The sequence below is a fragment of the Zalophus californianus genome, chromosome 7, assembly GCF_009762305.2.
Source record: "Zalophus californianus isolate mZalCal1 chromosome 7, mZalCal1.pri.v2, whole genome shotgun sequence".
In the NCBI taxonomy this organism is placed as follows: domain Eukaryota; kingdom Metazoa; phylum Chordata; class Mammalia; order Carnivora; family Otariidae; genus Zalophus; species Zalophus californianus.
The window spans coordinates 144,326,256-144,348,071 of record NC_045601.1 but is presented as its reverse complement, the minus strand read 5'-3'; the positions used below and the strand labels follow the sequence as shown (position 1 = coordinate 144,348,071).

Below are 21,816 nucleotides of genomic sequence, written 5' to 3'. Positions count from 1 at the left end.
ACTAACAGCAAAAATTATAACACATCATCTAAATATACTATATACACAACACAAAGGGGTTAGAATAAAGGGACCTAAATGGTGATAAGGTTTCTATATTTGACTTGAATGGTATAACACTCATTCTAAAATAGACTGTAAAATGTTAATTGTGTATATGGTAATACATATACCAATCACTATTAGTAACCTAGACTAATTGCTAAATAACTATACAAAGAGATATAGTAGAAAAAAAGATAAATTAATATAGAATATTAAATATGTTTTAAAAAGCCAAAAGGAAGTAGAAAGACAGAAATAGAAGAATGAAAAACAGAGGGAACAGACCATAAACAAGGTAAAATTAATAGATTTATATACAAACATACCCATGATAATGTTAAATGTTAACTAGTATAAATCTAGTTTTAGATTTATCATCAGCTACATACTAGAGATAGTCAGACTATATTAAAAATAAAACATGGCCCAAATATGTGCTGACTATAAGAAACTCACCTCGAATATAATGGCTTAGGTAGAGTAAAAGTAAAAGAAAGGGGGAAATTAAACCATGAAGGAAAAAAAAAAGTGAATGTATCAGACAAAGTAGATTTCAAAGCAATTTTCCAGAGAGATGTTATTATTTGGTGTCTATTCACCAGATAGATGGAACTGTCTTAAATGTGCACACATCTGGCCACAGAGCTCCAAAATTCAAACAAAAGTTAATAAACCTAAAAAAAAAAAAGTAAAGTCAAAAACCCACAATTATAGTTGCAGATGTTAACACTTCTCTCTGTTGGGGCGCCTGGGTGGCTCAGTCGGTTAAGCATCTGCCCTCCACCTGGCACCCAGCCCCTGCAACGGGCGCCCTGCTCAGCGGCCAGACCTCTCCTCCATTTGCCCCTCCCCGTCCTCATGCTCTCTCTCAAATAAATAAAATCCTAAAAAAACCCAAAAAACAAAAAAACCCACTTCTCTCTATTAATGATTTTTTTTAAAGATTTTATTTATTTATTTGAGAGAGAATGAGAGATAGAGAGCACGAGAGAGAAGAGGGTCAGAGAGAGAAGCAGACTCCCTGCTGAGCAGGGAGCCCGATGCGGGACTCGATCCCGGGACTCCAGGATCATGACCTGAGCTGAAGGCAGTCGCTTAACCAACTGAGCCACCCAGGCGCCCCCACTTCTCTCTATTAATTGATAAATTTAGTAGACAACAAATCAGCAACTATACTGAAGAACTAAACACCACCGTCCACCAACTGACCTTACAGAACAAAATCACAATGTAGGGAAGAAAGAACGACCAAAGATTGAGAGAAAAGCAAGATCATATCGAAACTAAAAAACCAAGAATGCCAGGGTGCAAGAGAGAGTGAGGTTATTAAAAATGATGTTTTAGAATGAGTTATCTATCTGTAAAGGCCACAGGGAAACAAGGCGGTGAACCTGGGAGTGGATCGTTTCTTGTCCATATTTACCCTCCCATCTCTTGAGGTCTGCAGTCATCAGATTCCTTCTGAGTCACCTGAACCCAGCACAGCGCCTGGCAAAGAACATGAATGGAAACGAAGTAATAGATTCAAAAGAATTGCACAAGAACAATGTTCAGTGATTATCAAGTCACTGGATGTGGGATCTGAAGGAAGACAATGAGTCCATATTGACTTGGAAGTCTAAGCCCAAAAGGCCAGCACACGGGAGGCTGAAAGTTAGATATTTCTGTATCAACGAATGAGCTTACTGCGGAGAACAGAGACGCCTTGAGTTGGAGCAGACAAAGAGCTTACGTTCTGGAACCTAAAAATCTGCTTCTCCGGTCAGGTTTTGCCACCCAGCAGCTCTGGGGACCATAGGAGCAATACTTAGTATCCGAACCTCCATTATATCTGGGAAGGGAGGTTTTGATAAATAGTTTTGTTGTCAAAATCCATTTGGACCATATGGGATAATGTCCATAAATCTCTCAGTATAATTGATGGTACATGACAAGACAAAGCCAACGGCGAGATTTCTACTAAGTTCAGCTTGTATGTTTTGTAGGGAGACTGTCTCCAGTCACGTAGATATAAGTGGGGACAAAACAGACCAAGGCAGAGACGTTTGGGCTATAGACAGATGTGAGGATTATTTATTCGCTCATTCAGTCCGCCAATCAGTGAGCTCTTAACTAAGCATCTCCCATGTTTATTTTCAACAAAGGAGACCACGGAAGGTGTAAGACCACCTGAGATCTCTGAGGGCAGGAAAACCACATCATTAGGACACCAGAGCAGCAAAAGCCAGGCGCACCTGTCCCCCAGTCCCGCAGCCCAGACGGGCCTACCCTCGGGTGAATCCCGGAAAGGCTTGGATTTCACTGCTCGTGGGTGTGAAATCCTTTGGGTGCACCACTGGCTTATATGGAGTGATTTTCAAGTAGCACCGATTGTATTCCTTAAACGCTGGAAACTAACAAAACAGCGGTGCTGGGGAAAATAATATTTGATATTTTACTTTAAATGGGAAAACCCACAGCAAACCGCCCTCTTAGCGCAGTAGGCCGCGCGTCAGTCTCATAATCTGAAGGTCCTGAGCCTGAGCCTCAGAGAGGGCAGGCTGCATTTTTTTTTCACAGTCGGCCGGGCCTAAGGTTACTTCGGTTAAAAGACAGTAACAGAAAGTAAAATTACCAAATACTGCCTGATAAGGATGTTTGAAGACTGATGCAGTATTTGCACAGGAGAGTTTTGTAGTTCGCTGGGCTTCCCGGTACTCTCAGAAAAGGGAAGGTGAAGAAATTTAGGTTGTGCCGGAAACCACAAGCTATGCTGTATTTTTGGTCTTCCTCTCTGTCTTATGGAAGAAGCAGGGGAAATCTCTCTTCCCACTTCCTGCTCTGAAGATCGCCCAACCACAGTTAAGAGGTGAAAGAAGTAGAGAATCGTTTATTCTTTTAATCATTCAACGTTTGTTTTTTTTTTTTTCTTGAGCACATATTAATGGAAGGTTCTGGGTGCAGTCATTAAAGAGTGAAAACAAGGCAAAAATTCCCTCCCTCCTGGAGCTACATCCTAGTTGGGAGGTGTCAGGGAAACGGACAAGAAGCAAATACGAAAAATGCATAATGAACTAGTGATAATTTTTACTGTGGGGTAATCATTAGCCAGTCGAAGGGCTCAGGAGGGTGGAGGCGGCTCCGTCAGCTTTCTGGAAAGAGTCAGGAGAGTTGTCACCCTGAAGATACTTTTCCTTCCTTCTTGCTTGCTGAGATCCTTGTGCCCAAAGCTTTTCTAACACCGTCACTAGAGTAATTTTTACCTACCAAGGCAACAGGAGGGCATGAGAGCTATTTGCACATAGGCTGAGTGGGCTTAGTTGGATAAACAGTGCTACCTGATAAATCCTTAACATGTTTCTTCCTACGGAAAAGGAGAAATGAGCGCCTCTCTCGGTAGATGGGCGCACCTGGAGCAGGGTCAGGGACTGATCAGCAGACATCAGCTACTGCTCTGGTTGTCTTTTTCCTGTGGAATCGATGCTCATTAGAGGCTTGAGGAACGGATTTGCAGATTGAGGTTAGACTCCACCAGGGTTCTCTTCTTGGACAGAACAGGCTTCCCCTCTAAGTTTTCCCAAAGTTCCCGGGTAAGGAAAGAGCCCCCAGTGGGCTGGAAAAATCGATTGTTCTTGGGGAAAGCAGGAAGCCCAGCTGTGGAAGGACATAATCTGAGCATTTAGCAGGGTCTCGGTACACACATGAGGCCTGGAGCTCAGGATGGTTAGGCAGCGGATCTGACCGGAATGTCCATGGTGGAGAGAAACGATCCTGATTTCATTCCGCGGTTTGAAAGGTAAATGCACCGGAGTTGTTCTCTCTTGAGCTCAGGCAAGAAAGGAAGAAAAGAAATGTCAAGGTTTTCTTTCATGATGGAGAAAAGACTTTCCCCATCATTTCTGACTCAAAATCTCAGAATTTCTGACAGATAATTAGAATGAGAAGAGATTCTGACCCCCAGAGCATCAGCACTTTTGTGGCTGGTCTTTCCTGATCACTTTTAAATTTCTTTAAAATTAAATGCTGAGTAAAAGCCAGTTTCAATGTTCTCTTAAAAATTCTTCCCCCTCCCCCTCCCCCTCCCCCTCCCCCTCCTTGTCCCAGGCTCCTAGGGTCTCCCTGTGCCAAACCTCCCTTTCTCTGGAAGTTAGGGAGAGAGGTCAAGCCCTCCCCAGTGACCTGGGCCACATTGGGAGGGGATGATGGTGCAGACGTGAGGCCCAGAGAGGCTGCCCCACATTCTCCTCCTAGATGGCCATATTTCTAAATCAGGTAACAATCACAACCCTGTTTTTATAGTGAGAACCTCTGGGAAAGCCCTGTCATTTCAACTGGGTCCCCCACCAAGTTGGGACCTTTCATTTTGCCTTCTGTCATTCAAGATAGTGAAATTGTTTCAGAACTAGATCATTCTCATGGTGATATACCGTAGGTCTCCCTTTCCCCCCAACCCTCCCTGACAGAATTCCTAGTTTTTCACTCTGCTTTTGCCGGAGTCACCTTTGAGATGATCTGCCCTTAGTCGGGTCCTCTTCGATGGCAGTGAAGTAACCCTACGGTACCAGGTGAGACCCATACAACTAGTTGGGGCACATGCCTATAATGACCATAAGTCAAGAAGAGGGTTAAAGCATGGGAATTGGGTCAGATGTTAGAATGCTTTCTTCGCACTCAGAGCTGGTGGGAAAGACACCTGTTTTCTCCGGTTATGACCCTTCATTCCTCCTTCATAGGCAACTGTGATCCCCAAAGCTTTTCTCCTGAACTCAACTCCAGGAAATATTGGACCTTTTTTAAAAATGGCAAGTTATACATTTCTGGTTCTTATCTTATTTCACACACAAGGCAGCTCAGGCTTAGTCTTTGACCAGCACTCTCTGTCACTGGGCTATAGACAAAGAAGGAAAACCTGAAAAGAGCTGTGAGGAGAGTGATCATCATCTGCACTGGGCCGTGCTGGGCATTTTCAACTCGAGATTCACAATTTTTGGCTAGTGGGAAGGTGGACCTCCTACTCCTGTTTTCTGGACAGAGAGATCCTGGTGAGGAGAAGGCCTCCCCATGACTTTGTAAACGAGATTTATGGGGACACAAAGAAGGCCGGTGAGGGTCACCTAGAGAGACAGGATGCAAAAGAGAATTTGTCAGTCCGAGGTCTCTGAGTAGCATGGGTCTGGAGGGATCACACAGACCCAGACCCCAGACTGTCAGGGAAAAAAAAAAAAAAAAAGATTGTGAAACTAGGGGAATTCTTAGAGAAAAGCCATGAAAGAAGAATAGAAGTAAGATCTTTGGGTAGTTCTTCTTTAAGGAGATTCCTTACCCATCTGCCGGGACCCATTCATTATTTTATTCATATAACAGATACTTGTAAATGAGTGGATTTATTCTTCCATTCATCAGACATTAATTCAAAATCCCTTCTGTTTCAAAACTTCTAAGTGCCTTTGACTCCTTCTCCCTCAGATCTCTACACCCAGTGTCTTGACAAATACTGTAAATCCTTCCTACACAACCTCTCCAGAATCTCTCTCTTTCTTCTCATTCATGTGTCCCTTCACCCATTCTATGGTGTTTGTGGAGGGTGTATGCTATGCCAGGCAGTGCACCGGGCACTGACGATACAGAAAGACTCACAATACTGATAATCTCAAGAGTTAATAGGATAGGGTGCCTGGGTGGCTCAGTCAGTTAAGCGACTGCCTTCGGCTCAGGTCATGGTCCTGGAGTCCCGGGATCGAGTCCCACCTCGGGCTCCCTGCGCGGCAGCGAATCTGCTTCTCCCTCTGACCCTCTTCCCTCTTGTGCTCTCTATCTCTCATTCTCTCTCCCTCAAATAAATAAAATCTTTAAAAAAAAAAAAAAGAGTTAATAGGATAAACCCCAACCCTTTCATAGCTCTATAACTTCTTTCCCTTCTCTTCAATTCTAATTTCCCCATTTCCAACCTCTTTGGCATTCCAAATTAAAAACCTTTCCCAAAATTGTTACTTTGATTGTATAAACCACCTGCCTGGAATTTTTCAAAGGTTCTTAAGTCTCCACAACCCCTTCTCCTCAACATATCTCTCCGTGTCTATTACACACACACACACACACACACACACACACACACACACTGCTCCAACTGAACAGGTATATTTCTTAACACAAGAAACCCTACATACACCCTACGTTCACTCCTCATCTGCACCCCTCCATGTCCATTCTGTATTTCTTCACTCTGATGTGATTTCTCCTCTTATTTCCTGTAGCTCTGACTATTTGTTTTTGGGGGATTGTTTGGCTTGGTTTTGTTTGTAATGGTTTTTCTGCTCTCTCTCATGGTATGGATATGGAACTGCTCCATGACAGGCCTTAGCAAGAATTGAACACAGATAGATTCCCTTCAAACAATGAGTTTCCGTAGTGTAGTGGCTATCACGCTCGCCTAACACGCGAGAGGTCCCCGGTTCGAAACCGGGCGGAAACAGTTGGCTTCTTTTGCCTTCTGGGAGAAATCACCACCCCCTTCTGTTCCGGGCAGCTCCAGCTGGAAAGAGTCATAATCCCCCATTTGTTGTTGCTGTGTTTTTGTTTTTGTCTTTAAGAAACAGATAACCATCCTCAGCTAACTATGCCACCTTGGCCGGAATGTTCTGGGTGAGTCCTCCCTCCCACCCTGGGATGTGTCCTCTTCTAGTCCCGCCGAGTCTGAATCATGCAATTTGGGGGATGCTAGAGTTTTCCAAGGGCTGCTTTCTCCTCCTTTCTCTGGAATAGGAATAGGTAGGTACTCATCGCTCTCTGGCCCTGGTCATGTTGGAGAAGCTACGCCCTGATTTCATATTAAAGGCTTTGACTTTCCCCATATTTGGGGCTGCTCAGAATAGTGAACAATGAAGTGGAGATGAGAAAGGCGAAAACCTGGAGAAGGAACCAGAGAGGACAGGAAGGCGAAAACCCGGAGAAGGAACCAGAGAGGACAGGGGAATTAGCTCAGGTGGTAGAGCGCTCGCTTAGCATGTGAGAGGTAGTGGGATCGACGCCCACATTCTCCAGATTTTACCATTTCCACCCAAATCTCCAACTCACAGCCCTGCATCTTCCAGCCTATTGAACGAATTGAGAAAATAGTAGACACTTTGAACACAGTCATTTGGATGTTTCTTTCTCATATGACCTCTGGGCAAGTTCAAAGGCAGGCCTACGCCCACTCTACCTGCACCGCGTAAACAGATCTACCATCAATTTACCATTTGTTTTCTGTTTCTTCAGAGGAGCTGTGATCCCAAGGGAAATACCCAGTTGCTCTCTTTCTCCATTTCTCCTGCAGCTTGGCCTTCCATGCGGCTCAGTCCTGAGAAGCGCTGGGCAGAGCGGGGAAGTACGGGGCCAACTTTCTTGTCAGGGAACTGAGTCGGTGAGCCTCAGGTGACGAGAAAATATTGGGGAAGACACATGGAAAGCAAACACGTAAAGTTATTTATGAGCTCTTGAACACACTCTCGAGCTGTGAGCAAGTGTCTCTAACCCTAAACAACACAGCACAGACTTTGAGAACTGCAGTGGTAGCCCACTGCCTAGGTCCACACTGGCCGCGGGGCTGCACACACTCCAGAGATCTCCGAATCGTGTTGTAAAGACTTTGAAAATGGAATGGACCTTGAAACCACAACTTAGAAGGCTACTTGGTACTGGGGACATGAAAACAAGGCAAAGCGCCTACAAAAACAAAACTGGCGGCATTCTCCATAAGATTTGAGTGAAATCATACAAATGGCCAGGTTATGGTCTGAAACCATTTGGCATATGAAGAACCAAGAAAGGCCTAAATCACTGGGAGGCGAGAATCGACAGATACCAATTCTGGGATGGCACAGATGTTGGAAACATCTGGCAAACACTTTAAAGCTGTGATGATTAAATGCTCCAAGAATTCAGGGCAAGAATTCTTTGAAATAAATTGTTAGAAAATCTTAGCAAATCATCTGAAGTTGTAAATCCAAATTTAAATTTCAGAACTAGAAAGTGTATTAACCAAAAATATGAACCAAAGTACTGGATTGTCTCAGTAGCAGGAGGTGACTGAGAAAAGTTCAGCGAATACGAAGATAGAACAATAGTAACGACCCGATCTAAACGACAGAGAGAAAAAGTGTTTTTTAAAAGATGGACAGAGCCTCCGGGGACAAAATAGGAAAATAACAAAGAAATATTATTTACATCACTGGAGATCCAGAAGAGGAGAAGGAGGTTCTTGAAAAAAAGAAAATTGAATTCTTAATGGCTGAAAAATTCCCAAATTTGGCAAAAGATTCAAGAAGTCCAACAAACCTCAAGCGGGATTTACCTGAATAAATCCGCACCCAGACATATCACAATTATGCTCCTGGAAACGACAGGGGGAAAAAAAATCCTTGAAAGCGTCAAGACAGAAACAAAAGGGAAACTATAATCTGAATGATTATGCATTTCTCATCAGAAACCATAAGGGCCATAAAGAAATGACACGTCATTTACTAAATGCTGAAAGAAAAGACCCGTTAAACCCCAGAAGGCTAAATAGAGCAACACCATCCTTCGGACATAAAGGTGAAAGAAATGCATCCTCATCTGAAGGTAAAACAGAGGATCCATTGTTAGCAGAAGTAGTAAAAAAGTCAAATTGTGAGACAACAAAAATGATACCCTAAGGAAACTTAGATTCTAAGAATGAATGAGCAAGGTAGAGATAGGAAATATCTGGGTAAATATGATACACCGTTATTCTCTCTGGAGTTCTTTAAAGTATGGTTGATGATTGAAAGTGAAAATTACAACATTGTCTGATCGTTTTCTCATTGTAGCTACATGTACTACACACATAAAGAGGTTAGGGCAGAAGGATTAAAGGGTGGTGAGGTGGGGCGCCTGGGTGGCTCAGTCGGTCAAGGGCCTGACTTTGGCTCAGGTCCCCATCTCAGGGTTCTGGGATCAGGCCCATCCTCCACTGGTCAGCCTCTGTGCTCAGCAGGGAGTCTGCTTGCCCCTCCCCTGGCTTGTGCTCTTTGTGTGTCTCTCTCGAATAAATAAATAGAATCTTTAAAAAAAAAAAAGGGTGGTGACATTTCTTTCTTTAACTGGAATGATAACTTAATGATTCTAAGTATACTGTGAAATGTTCAGTACGCGTATCACTAGAGAACTGTGACTGTGACAAATCACTGACAACATTTAAATAAGCCAAAAATAGGCAGAGGAACAAAAAAGAATGAAAAACAAAGGGAACAAACCACTAATAAATTATTAGGCAGTGAATTGATAGGCAAAACTATCAAAATATAATAAAATTACATGTAAATAATCTAAACATAATAATTAAAAATCAGAGATTGTCAGAATAAAAAATAGATGCTCTTATTATAAGAAACTTCAAATACACTTGCATGTGAGATTAAAAGTTATGTATAAGATTGAAAGTAAAGAACAGGAAGAGATACACCATGCAAGCATCAATCCAAAAAAGCTGAAATGGATATATTAACATCAGACAAAGCAGATTTCAAAGCAAAGAAAGTTTCCAAGTATAAAGAGAAATGTTACATAATTATAAGGTGACAGCTCACCAAAGAAATAACTGTATTCCCTAAATGTGTATGCCCTGACCACAGAGCTTCAAAACTCATAAGCAAAAGCTAATAAATCTGAAAAGAAAAATAAAAAGTCCCCAGTTACAGTTGCAGACTCAACACTTCTCATTAATTGATAGATCTAGTAGAGAACAGATCAACGACATACTGAAGAACAGAACACCTTCCACCAATGGATCTAATTGACTTTATAAAGCAAAATCACAAGATAGATACGTTGCCGGGACCCTGGGCCCTGGGGCCTTGACCCAGCCAGACTTGAAGGAGTTGCCAAACCTCAAGGACTTGCCAAAGGTTCTTGGTCCTGTCACGAGAAGGAATTCAAGGACAGACACACAGCACATCGGATAAACAACACAAGTGGGAAAGTTTATTAAAGTGAAAAGTACACTCTGGTGATAGGAGAGCTGGAGTGGGGAGAGAGGGGAAGGGAGCGAGGGAGTGAGCTGTGTGCACTGGGGGTTGGGGTTTCTATATTATTGACAGTTGTTAACTAGGGGGCAGAATATTTATTACTTGGGGCTGGAAGCGGGGTTTCCTCACTTGCTCAGGGCTTTCCCGTCGTGGCGCCGCCACCGTGGGCCTGTCCGGTGGGGTCCGGCCTCTCGTGGGTGCTGCCAGCACAGGCCCCTGGCCTTCCCCACAGCGGGCCGCGGCCGCCTCCTTGCGGGCCTCCGGGCATCCCGTCAGGGCCTCCCTAACTGCCTAACTAACAGATAGAAGGGCCAAAGTGTTGAGAGGAATGCAAGATATCAAAACTAAGAAACAAGAGTGGTCAAAGTGTGGAAGAGTGATGGTAATGAAACTGAGATTTTAGAAAGAGTTATTTACCTGTAAATGTCAGGGAGACTGCAAATGGTAGAACCAAAAGGGGTCACTTCTTGTCCATATTTATTCTTCCATCTCCTGAGGTCTGAAGCAGTCAGATGGCTCTCTCCCATCTCCCGGCCTCAACCTAGTTCAACCTTCTAGACTTTCCCTGACTTTGGATCTAGTGGACATGCTCTGTCCTGATCCTCGTACCACCACCTTGATCCTGGGGACACGTAGAGCCATTCTCAGTGAGTCTCGGGGATACATGCAGAGAAATGGGACCAATCACCGTGTACCCTCGTCTACCCCTCCCTGGACCTCGATGCACTGTTTTCAGACGGCGTGATCCCACAGGCCTGTGAGGTCCGTTTGAGGCACCAGTCACACTCTTCCCTTCAGGCCTGCACACATTTTTTCTGTTCTTCTATCATTAATGCAGACATTTAAAAGTACTTAGCACGAGGCAATAAGCATCCTGCCCCCAAGGCTCTTACAATCTCATGGGGAAGGTGGCTGAGCAACAGGCACTCACAACTTGGTAAATGCCACAAAATGGATGTTTTCCTGGATCTCTGGGAGTTGTGGAAAGAACACAACCCAACCTCAGAAAACTGGGAGAGGCATCAGGGACAAGATGCCTCCCAGAAAATGGTTTTGGGTCTAACAGGTAGCTGGCCAAAGAGCAGTGAAAGTTTGGGCGATCTGTAGGAAACATCTCCTTAAGTCCCGCCCCGCTGGAGTCAAGTGTGAGAAAAAGGAGGAAGTAGGAGTGACGAACGAAGCGGGGGGGGGGGGGGGGTGGGGGGGGGGGGGCGCGGCGGCGGGGGGCGGAGGCTGGGGCCTGAGTTGCCCTGAACCGCTTTACTTGCCCTGCTCAGGCCAAGGACAGCCCTCTGCAAGTAAGCAGCCGCATAACTAGAAAAATTCACCTGAGGAGCTAGTTATGCTTGAGGTATCTCTGGACATCTTGGGAAATGTAAGAAGCTGGGAAAGCCCACCGGTTCTGTTTTTCACATGGCTCCCGATGTCAGTCCCTTCTGGAGTCTCACGTCTTTTAAATCCCCTTCTCATCTGCATCTCCCAGGCCAAGAGATCGGAAGCACAAAACCACAGCTGGCCGCTCTGCACCCTGTCAAGATCAACGAGCATGCATTATTCGACTTTCTTTATTTCTTCAGATTTTTAGAACACAGCATTTTTCCATGAAGTGGGGACAAAAAGCGCACGTGGCCCGTACGGGGATCGAACCCGCGACCTTGGCGTTATTAGCACCACGCTCTAACCAACTGAGCTAACCGGCCCGCTGGATGCCTGGGCTTCCCATCCTTAGCTACATATCAAAGATCAATATTAGTCTAAACACTTTGAAAGGGAGTTTTCTCTTCGAATTCATCTTGGAGCTTGGAAGAAGTTACGATCCCCGGTTCATTCTAGAGCCGAAACTTCAGTTAAAATACAGTGCTACCCAAGGGAAGTTCAAACATCATCTGCTTAGGTGTTCCATGACCCTGGGTTTTCATGAGCACATTATTTAGGAGACAGCCTCACCACCCTTCGTCCTTCCTCTGACCCGTTCCTTTCCCTCCTCTCTGCTTTGCTTCCGGAGCTCACTGCCGCCGAGGGGCTGGCGGAAGTCGAAGTGACCGCCCCTTGCCCTCCACCCGTTCCTCTACACGTGGCCTCTTGCACAGTTCCCACCGGGTTCTCCACCCATTTTCCCTTAGAAGCAGAATTTTATCTCTACCCCCTTTTTACCTAAACGGGAAAGCACGCCCATATTTCTATTTGCAAAAGTCACTTTAGACAAACGCGTCCCACTGCAAGTCATTGTGTCTGTATTTCTTCGTGAAACAAGGTAAGGCCATTGACTCCTTGAGCCCAGAAAGACCCCGCCTGTAAGCTGGGGCTCACGGCCGTTAGAGTGAGGGGCACACGCGCAGGGCGCTCCGCGGATCTCGCGGGGGGAAGAGGGGGCTCCCCCTGCCCGAGAGAGAAGGCCTCACGCCCCCGCCGCCTGCCGCGTCTCCGCCGGCCTGGCCGCTTCTCCCGCCCTGGGGTTCCGTGCGATTCCTTCGGGGAGCGTGCGGGCCGCGGGTAACCGGCCGGGCGACGCCCCGGCCCAGCGGCAGGACCCGGGCCCGCGTGGCGAGGCGGCCGCGCACCGAATCACGGAGTAAATGAAGGCGCTCAGCCCGAGGCCCGGCCGCCAGGACCGCCGCGCAGCCCCTCGGCCTGGCCCATTTTGCTGCTGTCCTGTTTCCTCTAGTGACTTCTGGGCTCGACTGCCACTCTCTCCAACGCACTTTTCACGGGCTGCCGGTCGTGGCGCGGCGGCGGCCCGGGGCCCAGGCACCAACCTCGGGGCAAACCCCGCGGCTCTTCCTCCCGCGCGGCCCCCCCGCGGCCCCCTCCTCTTCCCAGACCGCCGCCGGCCCGGCCCCGCGCACAGGCGGGGAGAGAGCAGGAAAGCAAGCTGCGAGAAAGTGAGTAGAGGACACGCACATCCTCTCTGGGCCCTGCGCCTGGGCTGCCGGCCGACGGCCAGAAAGGGAGGGAAAAGACAGAAAAGAGGAACAGTCGCGATCAGCGGCTCGTGGCGCCTTCCGGCAGAGCCCAACCGCCCTCCAAGCGCAGGGGCCGGCGTTACTCTACTCCTCAGTGCGGAGGAGGAGCGTTTGCAAACTCCGCACAGCGCGGTGGGGGGAGTGAGGTCTGTTTTCGCGTATGCCGGGGTCGCTCGACTGTTCCAGACTCTCCGGAGAGCCCGGCATTTTGCGGCGTTTCCTTATCAGCATCTGTGTGCCTGCGAATTTCCCCCATGAAAGAACAGGACGCAGAGAAAAGCTCTTCCCCTCCTTGCCTCCAAATTTTGAACTTGGTGAACAACCCCAGCGATCACCCCGCCCCCGCCCCACCCACGGGTCAAACCCCTTGGAACCTGAAAAAAAAAAACTGAAACAAATATTTTTAACTTGTCAGAAAAAAAAAAACAAAACAAAAACAAACACGAGACGCGGCGACCAGGATGTGGAGAAAAGGGGACCCTGGGGCGCGGTTGGTGGGAATGTAAACTGTGCAGCCTCCGGGACAGACAGGCTGGAGGCTCCCCCCCCCAAAATTAAAAATAGGGATACTGTATGATCCAGTAATTCCATGACCCAGAGAAAATGAAAACATTAATTGAAAAGATATATGCACCCTCTGTTTCTTGCAGCGTTATTTACAGTGGCCAAGGTATGGAAGCAATCTAAGCGTCCATCAACAGAGGAATAGATAAAGAAGACGTGGTGTATATATATATATGTGATGGAATATTAGCCATAAAAGAACGAGACCTTACCATCTGTAACAGCATGGATGGACCTAGAGGGTATTGTGTTAAGTGAAATAAGTCAGAGAAAGACAAATACCGTATGAGTTCATTTCCATGTGGAATCGTTAAAAAAAAGGACAACAAAAAACAAAACAAGAAACACTCATAAATACAGAGAATAAACTAGTGGTTGACAGAGGGGTGGGGGTGATGAAATAGATAAAGGGGGTTAAGAGGTACAAACTTCTGGTTATAAAATAAGTCACAGAGATAAAAAAAAGTACAGCATAGGGAATATGGTCACTAATATCGTAATAACGTTGTGTGGTAACTGCACTCATCATGTTGAGCACTGAGTAACGTATATAGAATTGTCCAATCGCTATGCCGTACACCGGAAACTAATATAGCACAGTATGTCAACTATAGTTCAATAATAACAGCAATAATAGTGCTGAGAAAGAAGGAAGGAAAGAGGGAGGGAGGGGGAAGGGAGGAGGGAGGGAGGGAGGGGGAAGGAAGGAGGGAGGGAGGGGAAGGGAGGAAGGAGGGAGGGAGGGGGAAGGAAGGAGGGAGGGAGGGAGGGGGAAGGAAGGAGGGAGGGAGGGGAAGGAGGAAGGAGGAGGAGGGGAAGGGGGAAGGAGGAGGGCGGAAGGAGGAGGGGAGGGAGGGAGGGGGAAGGGAGGAAGGAGGGAGGAGGGAGGGAAGGGAGGAGGGAGGGAAGGAGGGGAGGGAGGGGAGGAGGGGAGGGGAAGGGAGGGAGGAGGGAGGGGGGAAGAGGGGGAGGAGGGAGGGAGGGAGGGGAGAGGAGGGGGAAAGGAGGGAGGAGGAGGGGGAAAGGGGGAGGAGGGAGGGGGAAGGGGAGGAGGAGGGGGAAGGGGGGAGGAGGGAGGTAGACCTCCAGCCTGGGGCGCCCGCCGAAATTCCTGGGCAGTCCGAGCACCCCCACAGATCGGTGGGGGCTTGAGAGAGACGCAGTCGGGGACCCCGAGCCCTCTGCGGGCTTTACCCGGACCCTTGCTATTTCCAGCGGGAACCGAGCCTGGGAAGCCGACCGGCCGCGGGGATGCAGGCCTCTCGGCGCCGCGGCGTCCCTGCTCTCGCCCGCATCCCCGGGGGCCCCTCGGCCCTCCCTCCCCCGGCCCGAGAGCTCCGTACCCGCGCGCGGGGCCCGGGGGTGCAGGCGGCCGCTCCCCCCCGCCCCCGATGATGCGCGCGCGGGGCCAGGCGCCGGCCGCACAGGGAACGCAGCCCCGGGGCAGCCGGGCCCCGCGCGTCTCCCGACCCCAGATCGCTGCGGTTGGAAAGAGGGTCGCACCCGCGCGGGCTCTGCCACCGACAGAGCAAACTCGGGAGTCCGGTCCCGTCTGTCTGTAGCTTGTGGGACGTGGGAGGAGTCCTCTCCCTCCTCGGCTTCCTCGTTCGTAAACGGAGACCGTTTGCTCGGTTCGCCGCCCAGGCCCCGCGGCGGCACCGCAACCTGGCCCGGTGGCCCTCGCCGGGGGGAAGGGGGACAGGCGGAGCGACCAACACAGCGGGCGTTGGCGAACGCCCTGGGGCTCGCGGCACGGACGACCCTACCCGCCGGGCCGGACGGCTCGCCCTCAGCGCGGGTTGTCCGGGCGCGGGCCCGTCAGACCCCCGGCTCCCAGGCGAGCCCCCCGGGCAAGCTGGTGGCGCTGTCGCCGAGCCGCCAGCCGTAAACAGAGTGGCCAACTGAGGCATGCCGCCGCGCTGGGCGCAATGTCCAAAACGCGCCGCGGGAGAAAGGCGACCGGAGTCAAGGAAGGCTCGCGCTCGGGAGCCGTGAGACCGCGTGGCCGGACAGCAACCGCGGCCCCGGCGGCCCGCCTCCGGAACGACGGCCGTAAGCGCGCGTTTCGAGCCGCCCGGCTTATGGTACTTGGCGACGGCGGCCGCAGGAACCTTACAGCATGAAACTTCGGTCCTGTATCATAATTGTGGTGGTGGTTACCTGCGTGTATACATTTGTCAAAATTCATCGAAATGTGTGCGTTTTGCTGGGGATAGATTATGCTTCGGTCATGTTGATATTTTTTTAAAATAGGCACCGCAGTCTGGACCACCGTAAAATAAATCGCCATAAAAGAGGTCCCCAGTCCAGTCCCTTCTTTAAGAAAGCATTGCTAGATTCAGTGATCTATAATTCAATAGATAAGCCCACAAGTCAATAGAGAAGCTCCTAACTCGTGGAGAAGCAATTAAACAATTCATAGACACCAGAGAAAAGGTGACTTATCCGAAGGAACAGTAAGTGGAAAGATACTTGTATTCCCGGATTTGTGGGATGGGGCGCAGAAGGTGGTAGTAACGTGTGATGCACTCAACAGAGCACTCAGAGTACCGGTGTCTGCCCTCCCGCATCTACTGCCCACAGAGAGGCTGAAGCAGAGCTAGCTCTCCCGCATGGTTTGCCCCCTCCCTTCCCCACGCAGGGGTGCTGGGTGCCTCCCGGGGCCCAGGCTGCCTCTGACAAGCTCCGGTCCCGGCTCTGCCTTGATAGAGCCAGGTTGCCTGACGGTGGGAACCACCTGGGAAACGGAAGTGGCACTGGAATGAAATTTGCGTCAAGGTAATAAAAATAGGCTGAAAAGCAGAGATCCCAGGGGGAATTAGCTCAAGCGGTAGAGCGCTCGCTTAGCATGCGAGAGGTAGCGGGATCGACGCCCGCATTCTCCAGCTTTTGCAGCCTGGCCGGGCTCCCCGCGGCTCGCACCAGGCCGGCCTCTCTAGCTCAGCGCCTCCTCTGTGTGCTTCCCTGGGGCTTAAAAAGAAAAAAGAAAAAAGAAAAAAAAAAACGAAATGTGACACGCAAAAACAAAAAAAGGAACAAATGGGTCAAAATGTCTTTTAGAAACACAGGTTTTGGGGCCTCAGCTCAAAGTTATTAAAAAATGTTGTGTGTCTGGGAAAACCAAACCTTCTCCTTTGGGGTGCAAAGCGGGAGGAACAGCCTGAGAATTGTGTCAGGAGGCACACCCAGGAGAGTCTGGATTTTATGATGTTTTAATGTTTATTCTTCTTTAAATAAAGATATATTTTATATTTTATAACTACTAAATTTTATTATTTATTTTTATCATGATATTGTTTTAGTATTTTATTCACAGTGGCAACCCATGGTCAGGTAGCAGATGTCAGTTTGTCTTCTATCAGATTCTCTGAGAGTTGGTTAAGTATTAAGAAGAAAGACAAAGAAGGAAAGAGAGATTTAGAAGGACGATGGGAAAGGTGTGGGCTAGCATCTTAACTCTGCTGTCAGATACACCCTCACTAAGAGGCAGAGGTCCAGTGCTTTGCTCATCTCCCTGAATTTTCTGAAAATGTGCTCAAAATGTATTGGGAACCAGGTGTTCCTCTAACTCCCAAGAGGAACCACATTTTAAAAATGTATTTTTGAAATGGCAACATTATCCCATTTTACTAAGAAACAGGATGAGGTTCTGTATGAACTACAAGTCACGTGACATTTAGCTCAGTTGGCCCTAGCAGAGCCATGCTGAAGGGGGCATTGATCTTTGCACTGGATTCTGGGAGATCCTGTGGGTCCTTAGGGCTGCTGCCAGGGTTTGTCCCTCTTTTCAAACTTTTTTTCTCCTCTCCACCTCCCAAATCTCTCTCTTTGACACCACTTGATCCCTCTCAGCATTGTCCTATATTGATCATAGTAGAAAAGCATTTTTATTGATTAAATGTGTTTTTCTATGTCCTTATTTGTAAATGAACCCAATAAATGTTATAAAATAACAATGCACATTGTTGGATTTGTTTCTCCTATGAGAACCGCATTCTTAGGGTGTGCACTCCTCATGAACTGGGACCATGAAGGAGACCCTGACCTGAAGCTACCCCAAACCACCTGCAGTTCCAGAAGCCCAGAGGCCAAGGCCTGTACCCACCAGTCACTCTGTGGATCACGCCCTCCTCCTCTTCCCCAACCACAGCTCCTTCTCTCACATAGAGATTCCTGTGGATTTGTCAGGCTCAAGCTTTTAAAAAAAAAAAAATTATTTATTTTAGAAAGACAGACAGAGAGAGTGGGGGGGGGAGAGAGAGGCAGAGGGAGAGAATCTCAAGCAGCCTCCTTGCTGAAAGGAGTCGTCCCATGCGGGGCTTGATCTCATGATCCTGAGATCAGCACCTGAGCCAAAATCAAGACTTGGACACTCACCCAACTGAGCCACCCAGACATGCCTTGGGCTTAGCCTTCTTATTCACTATCCAGTCTTTACTGATCTCCAATTACTTCCTCCTGCAAGGCTTCTAATTATTTGTATACCATTTCTCCATTCACCAAATACTAATTAAGCAAAATCCCTACTTGTTAGTTGTACTTAGAGGAAATAATTATGTTCATATCTTAAACAAGAATCCTGCTTGGTGGGAAACACACTTGGAATCCACTACCACTCTGGGACAATGGAGCCAACTTAGCCTTCACTGAGATGCTAAGGGAAAAGGCGCTCTTCTGTTGGCCCCGCCGGACTGAAGGTCTAGACAATGTAAGGAAGATGTGGTTGCCAAGTGGACCGAGAGAAAAGGGGGTGGGATGGAGGAGGACGAATTCAAAGAGCAATGTTTAGCCTCCATTTGTTTTCCCTTTTGGCCATGAGAGTCTTGAGGTCTGCGGCAAGAAATTTTCATAAGATTTTTCGTAAGGAAATGGAGACTGTAGGCTATCTCTAGGTATGTTCCCTGCAATAGTACGTGTAGAGCATCAAGAACAGGGTCTAGAGCACAGTAATTGCTCAGTAAGGTAATATTGGGGGCTGCAGTGTCTGTGTAGGTCACTGGCCTCATCCCCTGGGCCTGGTGCTAAGCAAGTGCTTCAGGAATGAATCTACAGGATATGATTAAAACTCTCAAGACACAGTAGTGTCTCCCCTGCAAGGTTCTTCATCACTCCCTACCCCTACAGGAGAAAAGCACTGTGTGCAGCCTCAGGAATGGTGTTGTCTGAGAAATCTAAGAAATCTCCACCACAGACTGACTAGCATAACTGGGGACCACGGTGAGGCTCGGATCAATGTTGAAAGGGAGACGTTGCAGCAGATGGCCTGCGAAAGACAAAATACTAAGGTCAAGTGTGTGGATGCTACATCCAGAGCTGGAGAGGAAAGCAGAATGGTCTCTACTGCACTTAGAAAGGAGGAGAGGGGGAAACTAGGCCATTCTTTCAGGCTAACAACAAACTGTTATATCAGACTCACTAACCCCACAGACACTCAGTACCGGGAAGGGACTGACACTGGCATTTGTCTTCTCTGTCTTTCCTTAAAACTATCATTCCATCAAACTGAGCAAAGCTTGTGTTTTCACTTAGACCTACTGGCCTCAAAATTCTCTCCCAGGGATGCCTGGGTGGCTCTGTCGGTTAATCAGGAGTCATGATCCCGGAGTCTGGGGATCGAGTCTGGAGACTCCCTGCTCAGCAGGGGGCCTGCCCCTCTCTCTGCTCATGCTCTCTCTCTCTCTCTCTTTCTTTTTTTTTTTTTTAATTTTTATTTATTTATTTATTTGACAGAGAGAGAGAGAGAGAGAGAGAGCACAAGTAGGCAGGCAGGCAGGCAGAGGCAGAGGGAGAAGCAGGCTCCCCGCTGAGCAGGGAGCCCAATGTGGGACTCGATCCCAGGACCCTGGGATCATGACCTGAGCCGAAGGCAGACGCTTAACCGACTGAGCCACCCAGGCACCCCTCTCTCTCTTTCTCTGTGTCAAACAAATAAATAAAAAATCTTAAGAAACAAATTCTCTCCCAGCGGCTCCTTTTGTCCCTGTCGTGGGCTACAGTTTTCACCTTGGGGAAGGTGAACAGAATTAGGTCTTGGGTCTTCTGGGGCTTCTCTAGGAAATGGGAATAGGGTTTTCCAGTGGCCTGGCCCGGGGATGTGACATGGATGGCTTGAGGCCCTGCCTTCGAGAAGCTGCTCCATTGCTTGTTTTGGGCAGCCATGCCTGCAACGACCAGTAATGATCACAACTCTGGAGCAGGTTGGAATAGACGTGGCGTCTCCACATCCGGAATGTTTTCTCTTTACTTCCAGGAGATCAAGAAAGTGAAATTGGGAAGTGGGGACAAGGCTTTCCAAGGAAGTCTCCATTCCTCACACTCCAATGTCTGATCATCTCTGCCCTCCATCTGATCCTGGCTGGCGCCTGAAGGCCCAAAGTTCCCGGCAGCCCCCCCACCCCCCCACCGCCGTAACCAGGAGAGTGAGCGGGGTGTGGTCTGTCTGCCCATGGGTTGGCAACAGGGAGCTAGCTGGGGTGGTAGAGCACCCGCTTAGCATTCGAGATGTCCTCTCCAACCCACCTTCCTTGGTTTGTATATTGCTTGTTCTATTTACAAACCTGGGGCTTCTTACCTGTGAAAAGATCCAAGAAACTTTGGCACCTCTGTTGTACCCTTGTCACTGTTCCTCATGGAGACCCGTGGTCCACCTTCCAGCATCCCTTCCTTCCCATTCCTGCCCACGCTTGGCACTTCTAAGTACTCAGGCCTCAACTCAAATTTTCCTTCTTCAGACAAGCATAGCTAAAATGTTGCCTGCCCGGTCTCACTCCCTGTTGTATCTTCTGCACAAATGTTAAGTCCCCCAGAAACTATGTTTTCAAGTTATTGGCTTGTTCTTCTCTTTCCTAGAATGGGAGCTTCCTGAGTGCTCAGGCACAGTCTGTACAGAATGCTGAATCTTACTGCACCCCCAGCGAAGGTTCTATAACCTATGGCTACGGCCTTGACCGGATGGAGTGGGTAGCATGGGAAAATCAAACACCAATCAATTCTTCAAAAAATTATCCCACCACATCTCCAAAATCTTAAAATAACATCCACTAATTCATTTTGCTTCTTCCTTGTGCTTTCTTCATCTTCTTTTTTTTCTTACATTTGACTGATGATTGGCAATTTTAGGTTGTTTTCAAAGGACAAACTAGATTTGCTGTATTCCAGCTAATCCCCAAGTTTCCGTTTACCATTCTGTTTTCTTGCTTTCTTTAGAGTCTCTTTCTTTTTCTTACTCCTTATGTTAAATGCACAGATTATTTATTGTAGTGCTCTATAACTAAAGAGTATTTAAGGGTAGAGTTTTAAACAAGAGGGCAGTTTCTGCAGAACCTAAGAAATAGGTCATTTGAAATTCCCATTTTTATGAACTTTGAAATTCCCATTTTTATGACTGTTAAGGTATGCTTTTGACTTTTCTCTAAGGTGCTCATTTGAAAATTAATATTTTGTTTGCTTTTATGTTTATTCTTTTAATGATATTGTCTAAATTTATTTTGTGAATCAATTTTATGTATCAATATATGATTATATGCACAAGATATATGTTATGTATGTGACATTTGAGCCCCTGTATGAATGTTAATATTGATGACTAACAAGGAGAAATTCGGACATTATACACCTCATAAAGTGATGCACACAATACCTCTCAAATTTTACTGTTGAAATCTTTGAACCTGAAGCTAAGTGAGCCTCTACCTTTAACTACCAGTTTACAAGAAATAGAGCAAATCAAGAAATATGTCAAGGGACACCAAGAAGATGCAATTGAATAAATCCACAGTGTGGGAAATTATGTAGGATAAAAGATGCAGCCTCTTCAACAAGTCTGTTATCATAAACTACTATTCTGTAAGATACCAGAATAGTGGATACATGTTATTACACTTTTGTCAAAACCCACAGAATGTATCACACAAAGAGTGAATCCTAAGGTTAACTATGGACCTCAGGCAATAATAATAATGTATCAATACTGATTCACCTGTTATAACAAATGTCCCACACTAATGCACAATGTTAATAATAAAGGAAACTATGCAGGAGGAAGGGTGATATTGTTTACTGGGAACTAGGTACTTTCCACTCGATTTTTCTTCAAATCTGAAAGTGCCCTAAAAAATAAAGTACATTAGTTAACAAATAACAATTTAAAAAGAAAAGCAAGAGACCTTCTATGGATGAAAGGAGACTTAAAACATTAAAGAAAGCGTGGGTCTTATTTGGTTTCTTGGACACCTGTTAAG

General features: G+C 47.3%; 1 protein-coding gene and 3 non-coding genes across 4 annotated transcripts; 2 read left to right on the top strand and 2 right to left on the bottom strand.

Annotated features, from left to right (window-relative positions):
• Positions 1 to 2,153: 2,153 nt before the first annotated feature.
• Positions 2,154 to 15,710, bottom strand: LOC113926876. The gene is made up of 4 exons (XM_027602254.2): positions 15,080 to 15,710; positions 11,378 to 11,577; positions 10,467 to 10,484; positions 2,154 to 7,432 (listed from the first exon to the last, which is right to left on the bottom strand). Exons 1-4 carry the CDS (start codon positions 15,484 to 15,486, stop codon positions 7,278 to 7,280), a joined length of 780 nt encoding a protein of 259 aa, XP_027458055.2. The 5' UTR covers positions 15,487 to 15,710; the 3' UTR covers positions 2,154 to 7,277.
• TRNAV-AAC lies at positions 6,424 to 6,496 on the top strand. The gene has a single exon. It is a non-coding gene; the product is annotated as a tRNA-Val (tRNA).
• On the bottom strand, positions 11,676 to 11,749 carry TRNAI-AAU. The gene has a single exon. It is a non-coding gene; the product is annotated as a tRNA-Ile (tRNA).
• A 678-nt stretch (positions 15,711 to 16,388) lies between the features above and the next one.
• On the top strand, positions 16,389 to 16,461 carry TRNAA-AGC. Its single transcript has one exon. It is a non-coding gene; the product is annotated as a tRNA-Ala (tRNA).
• Positions 16,462 to 21,816: the final 5,355 nt, after the last annotated feature.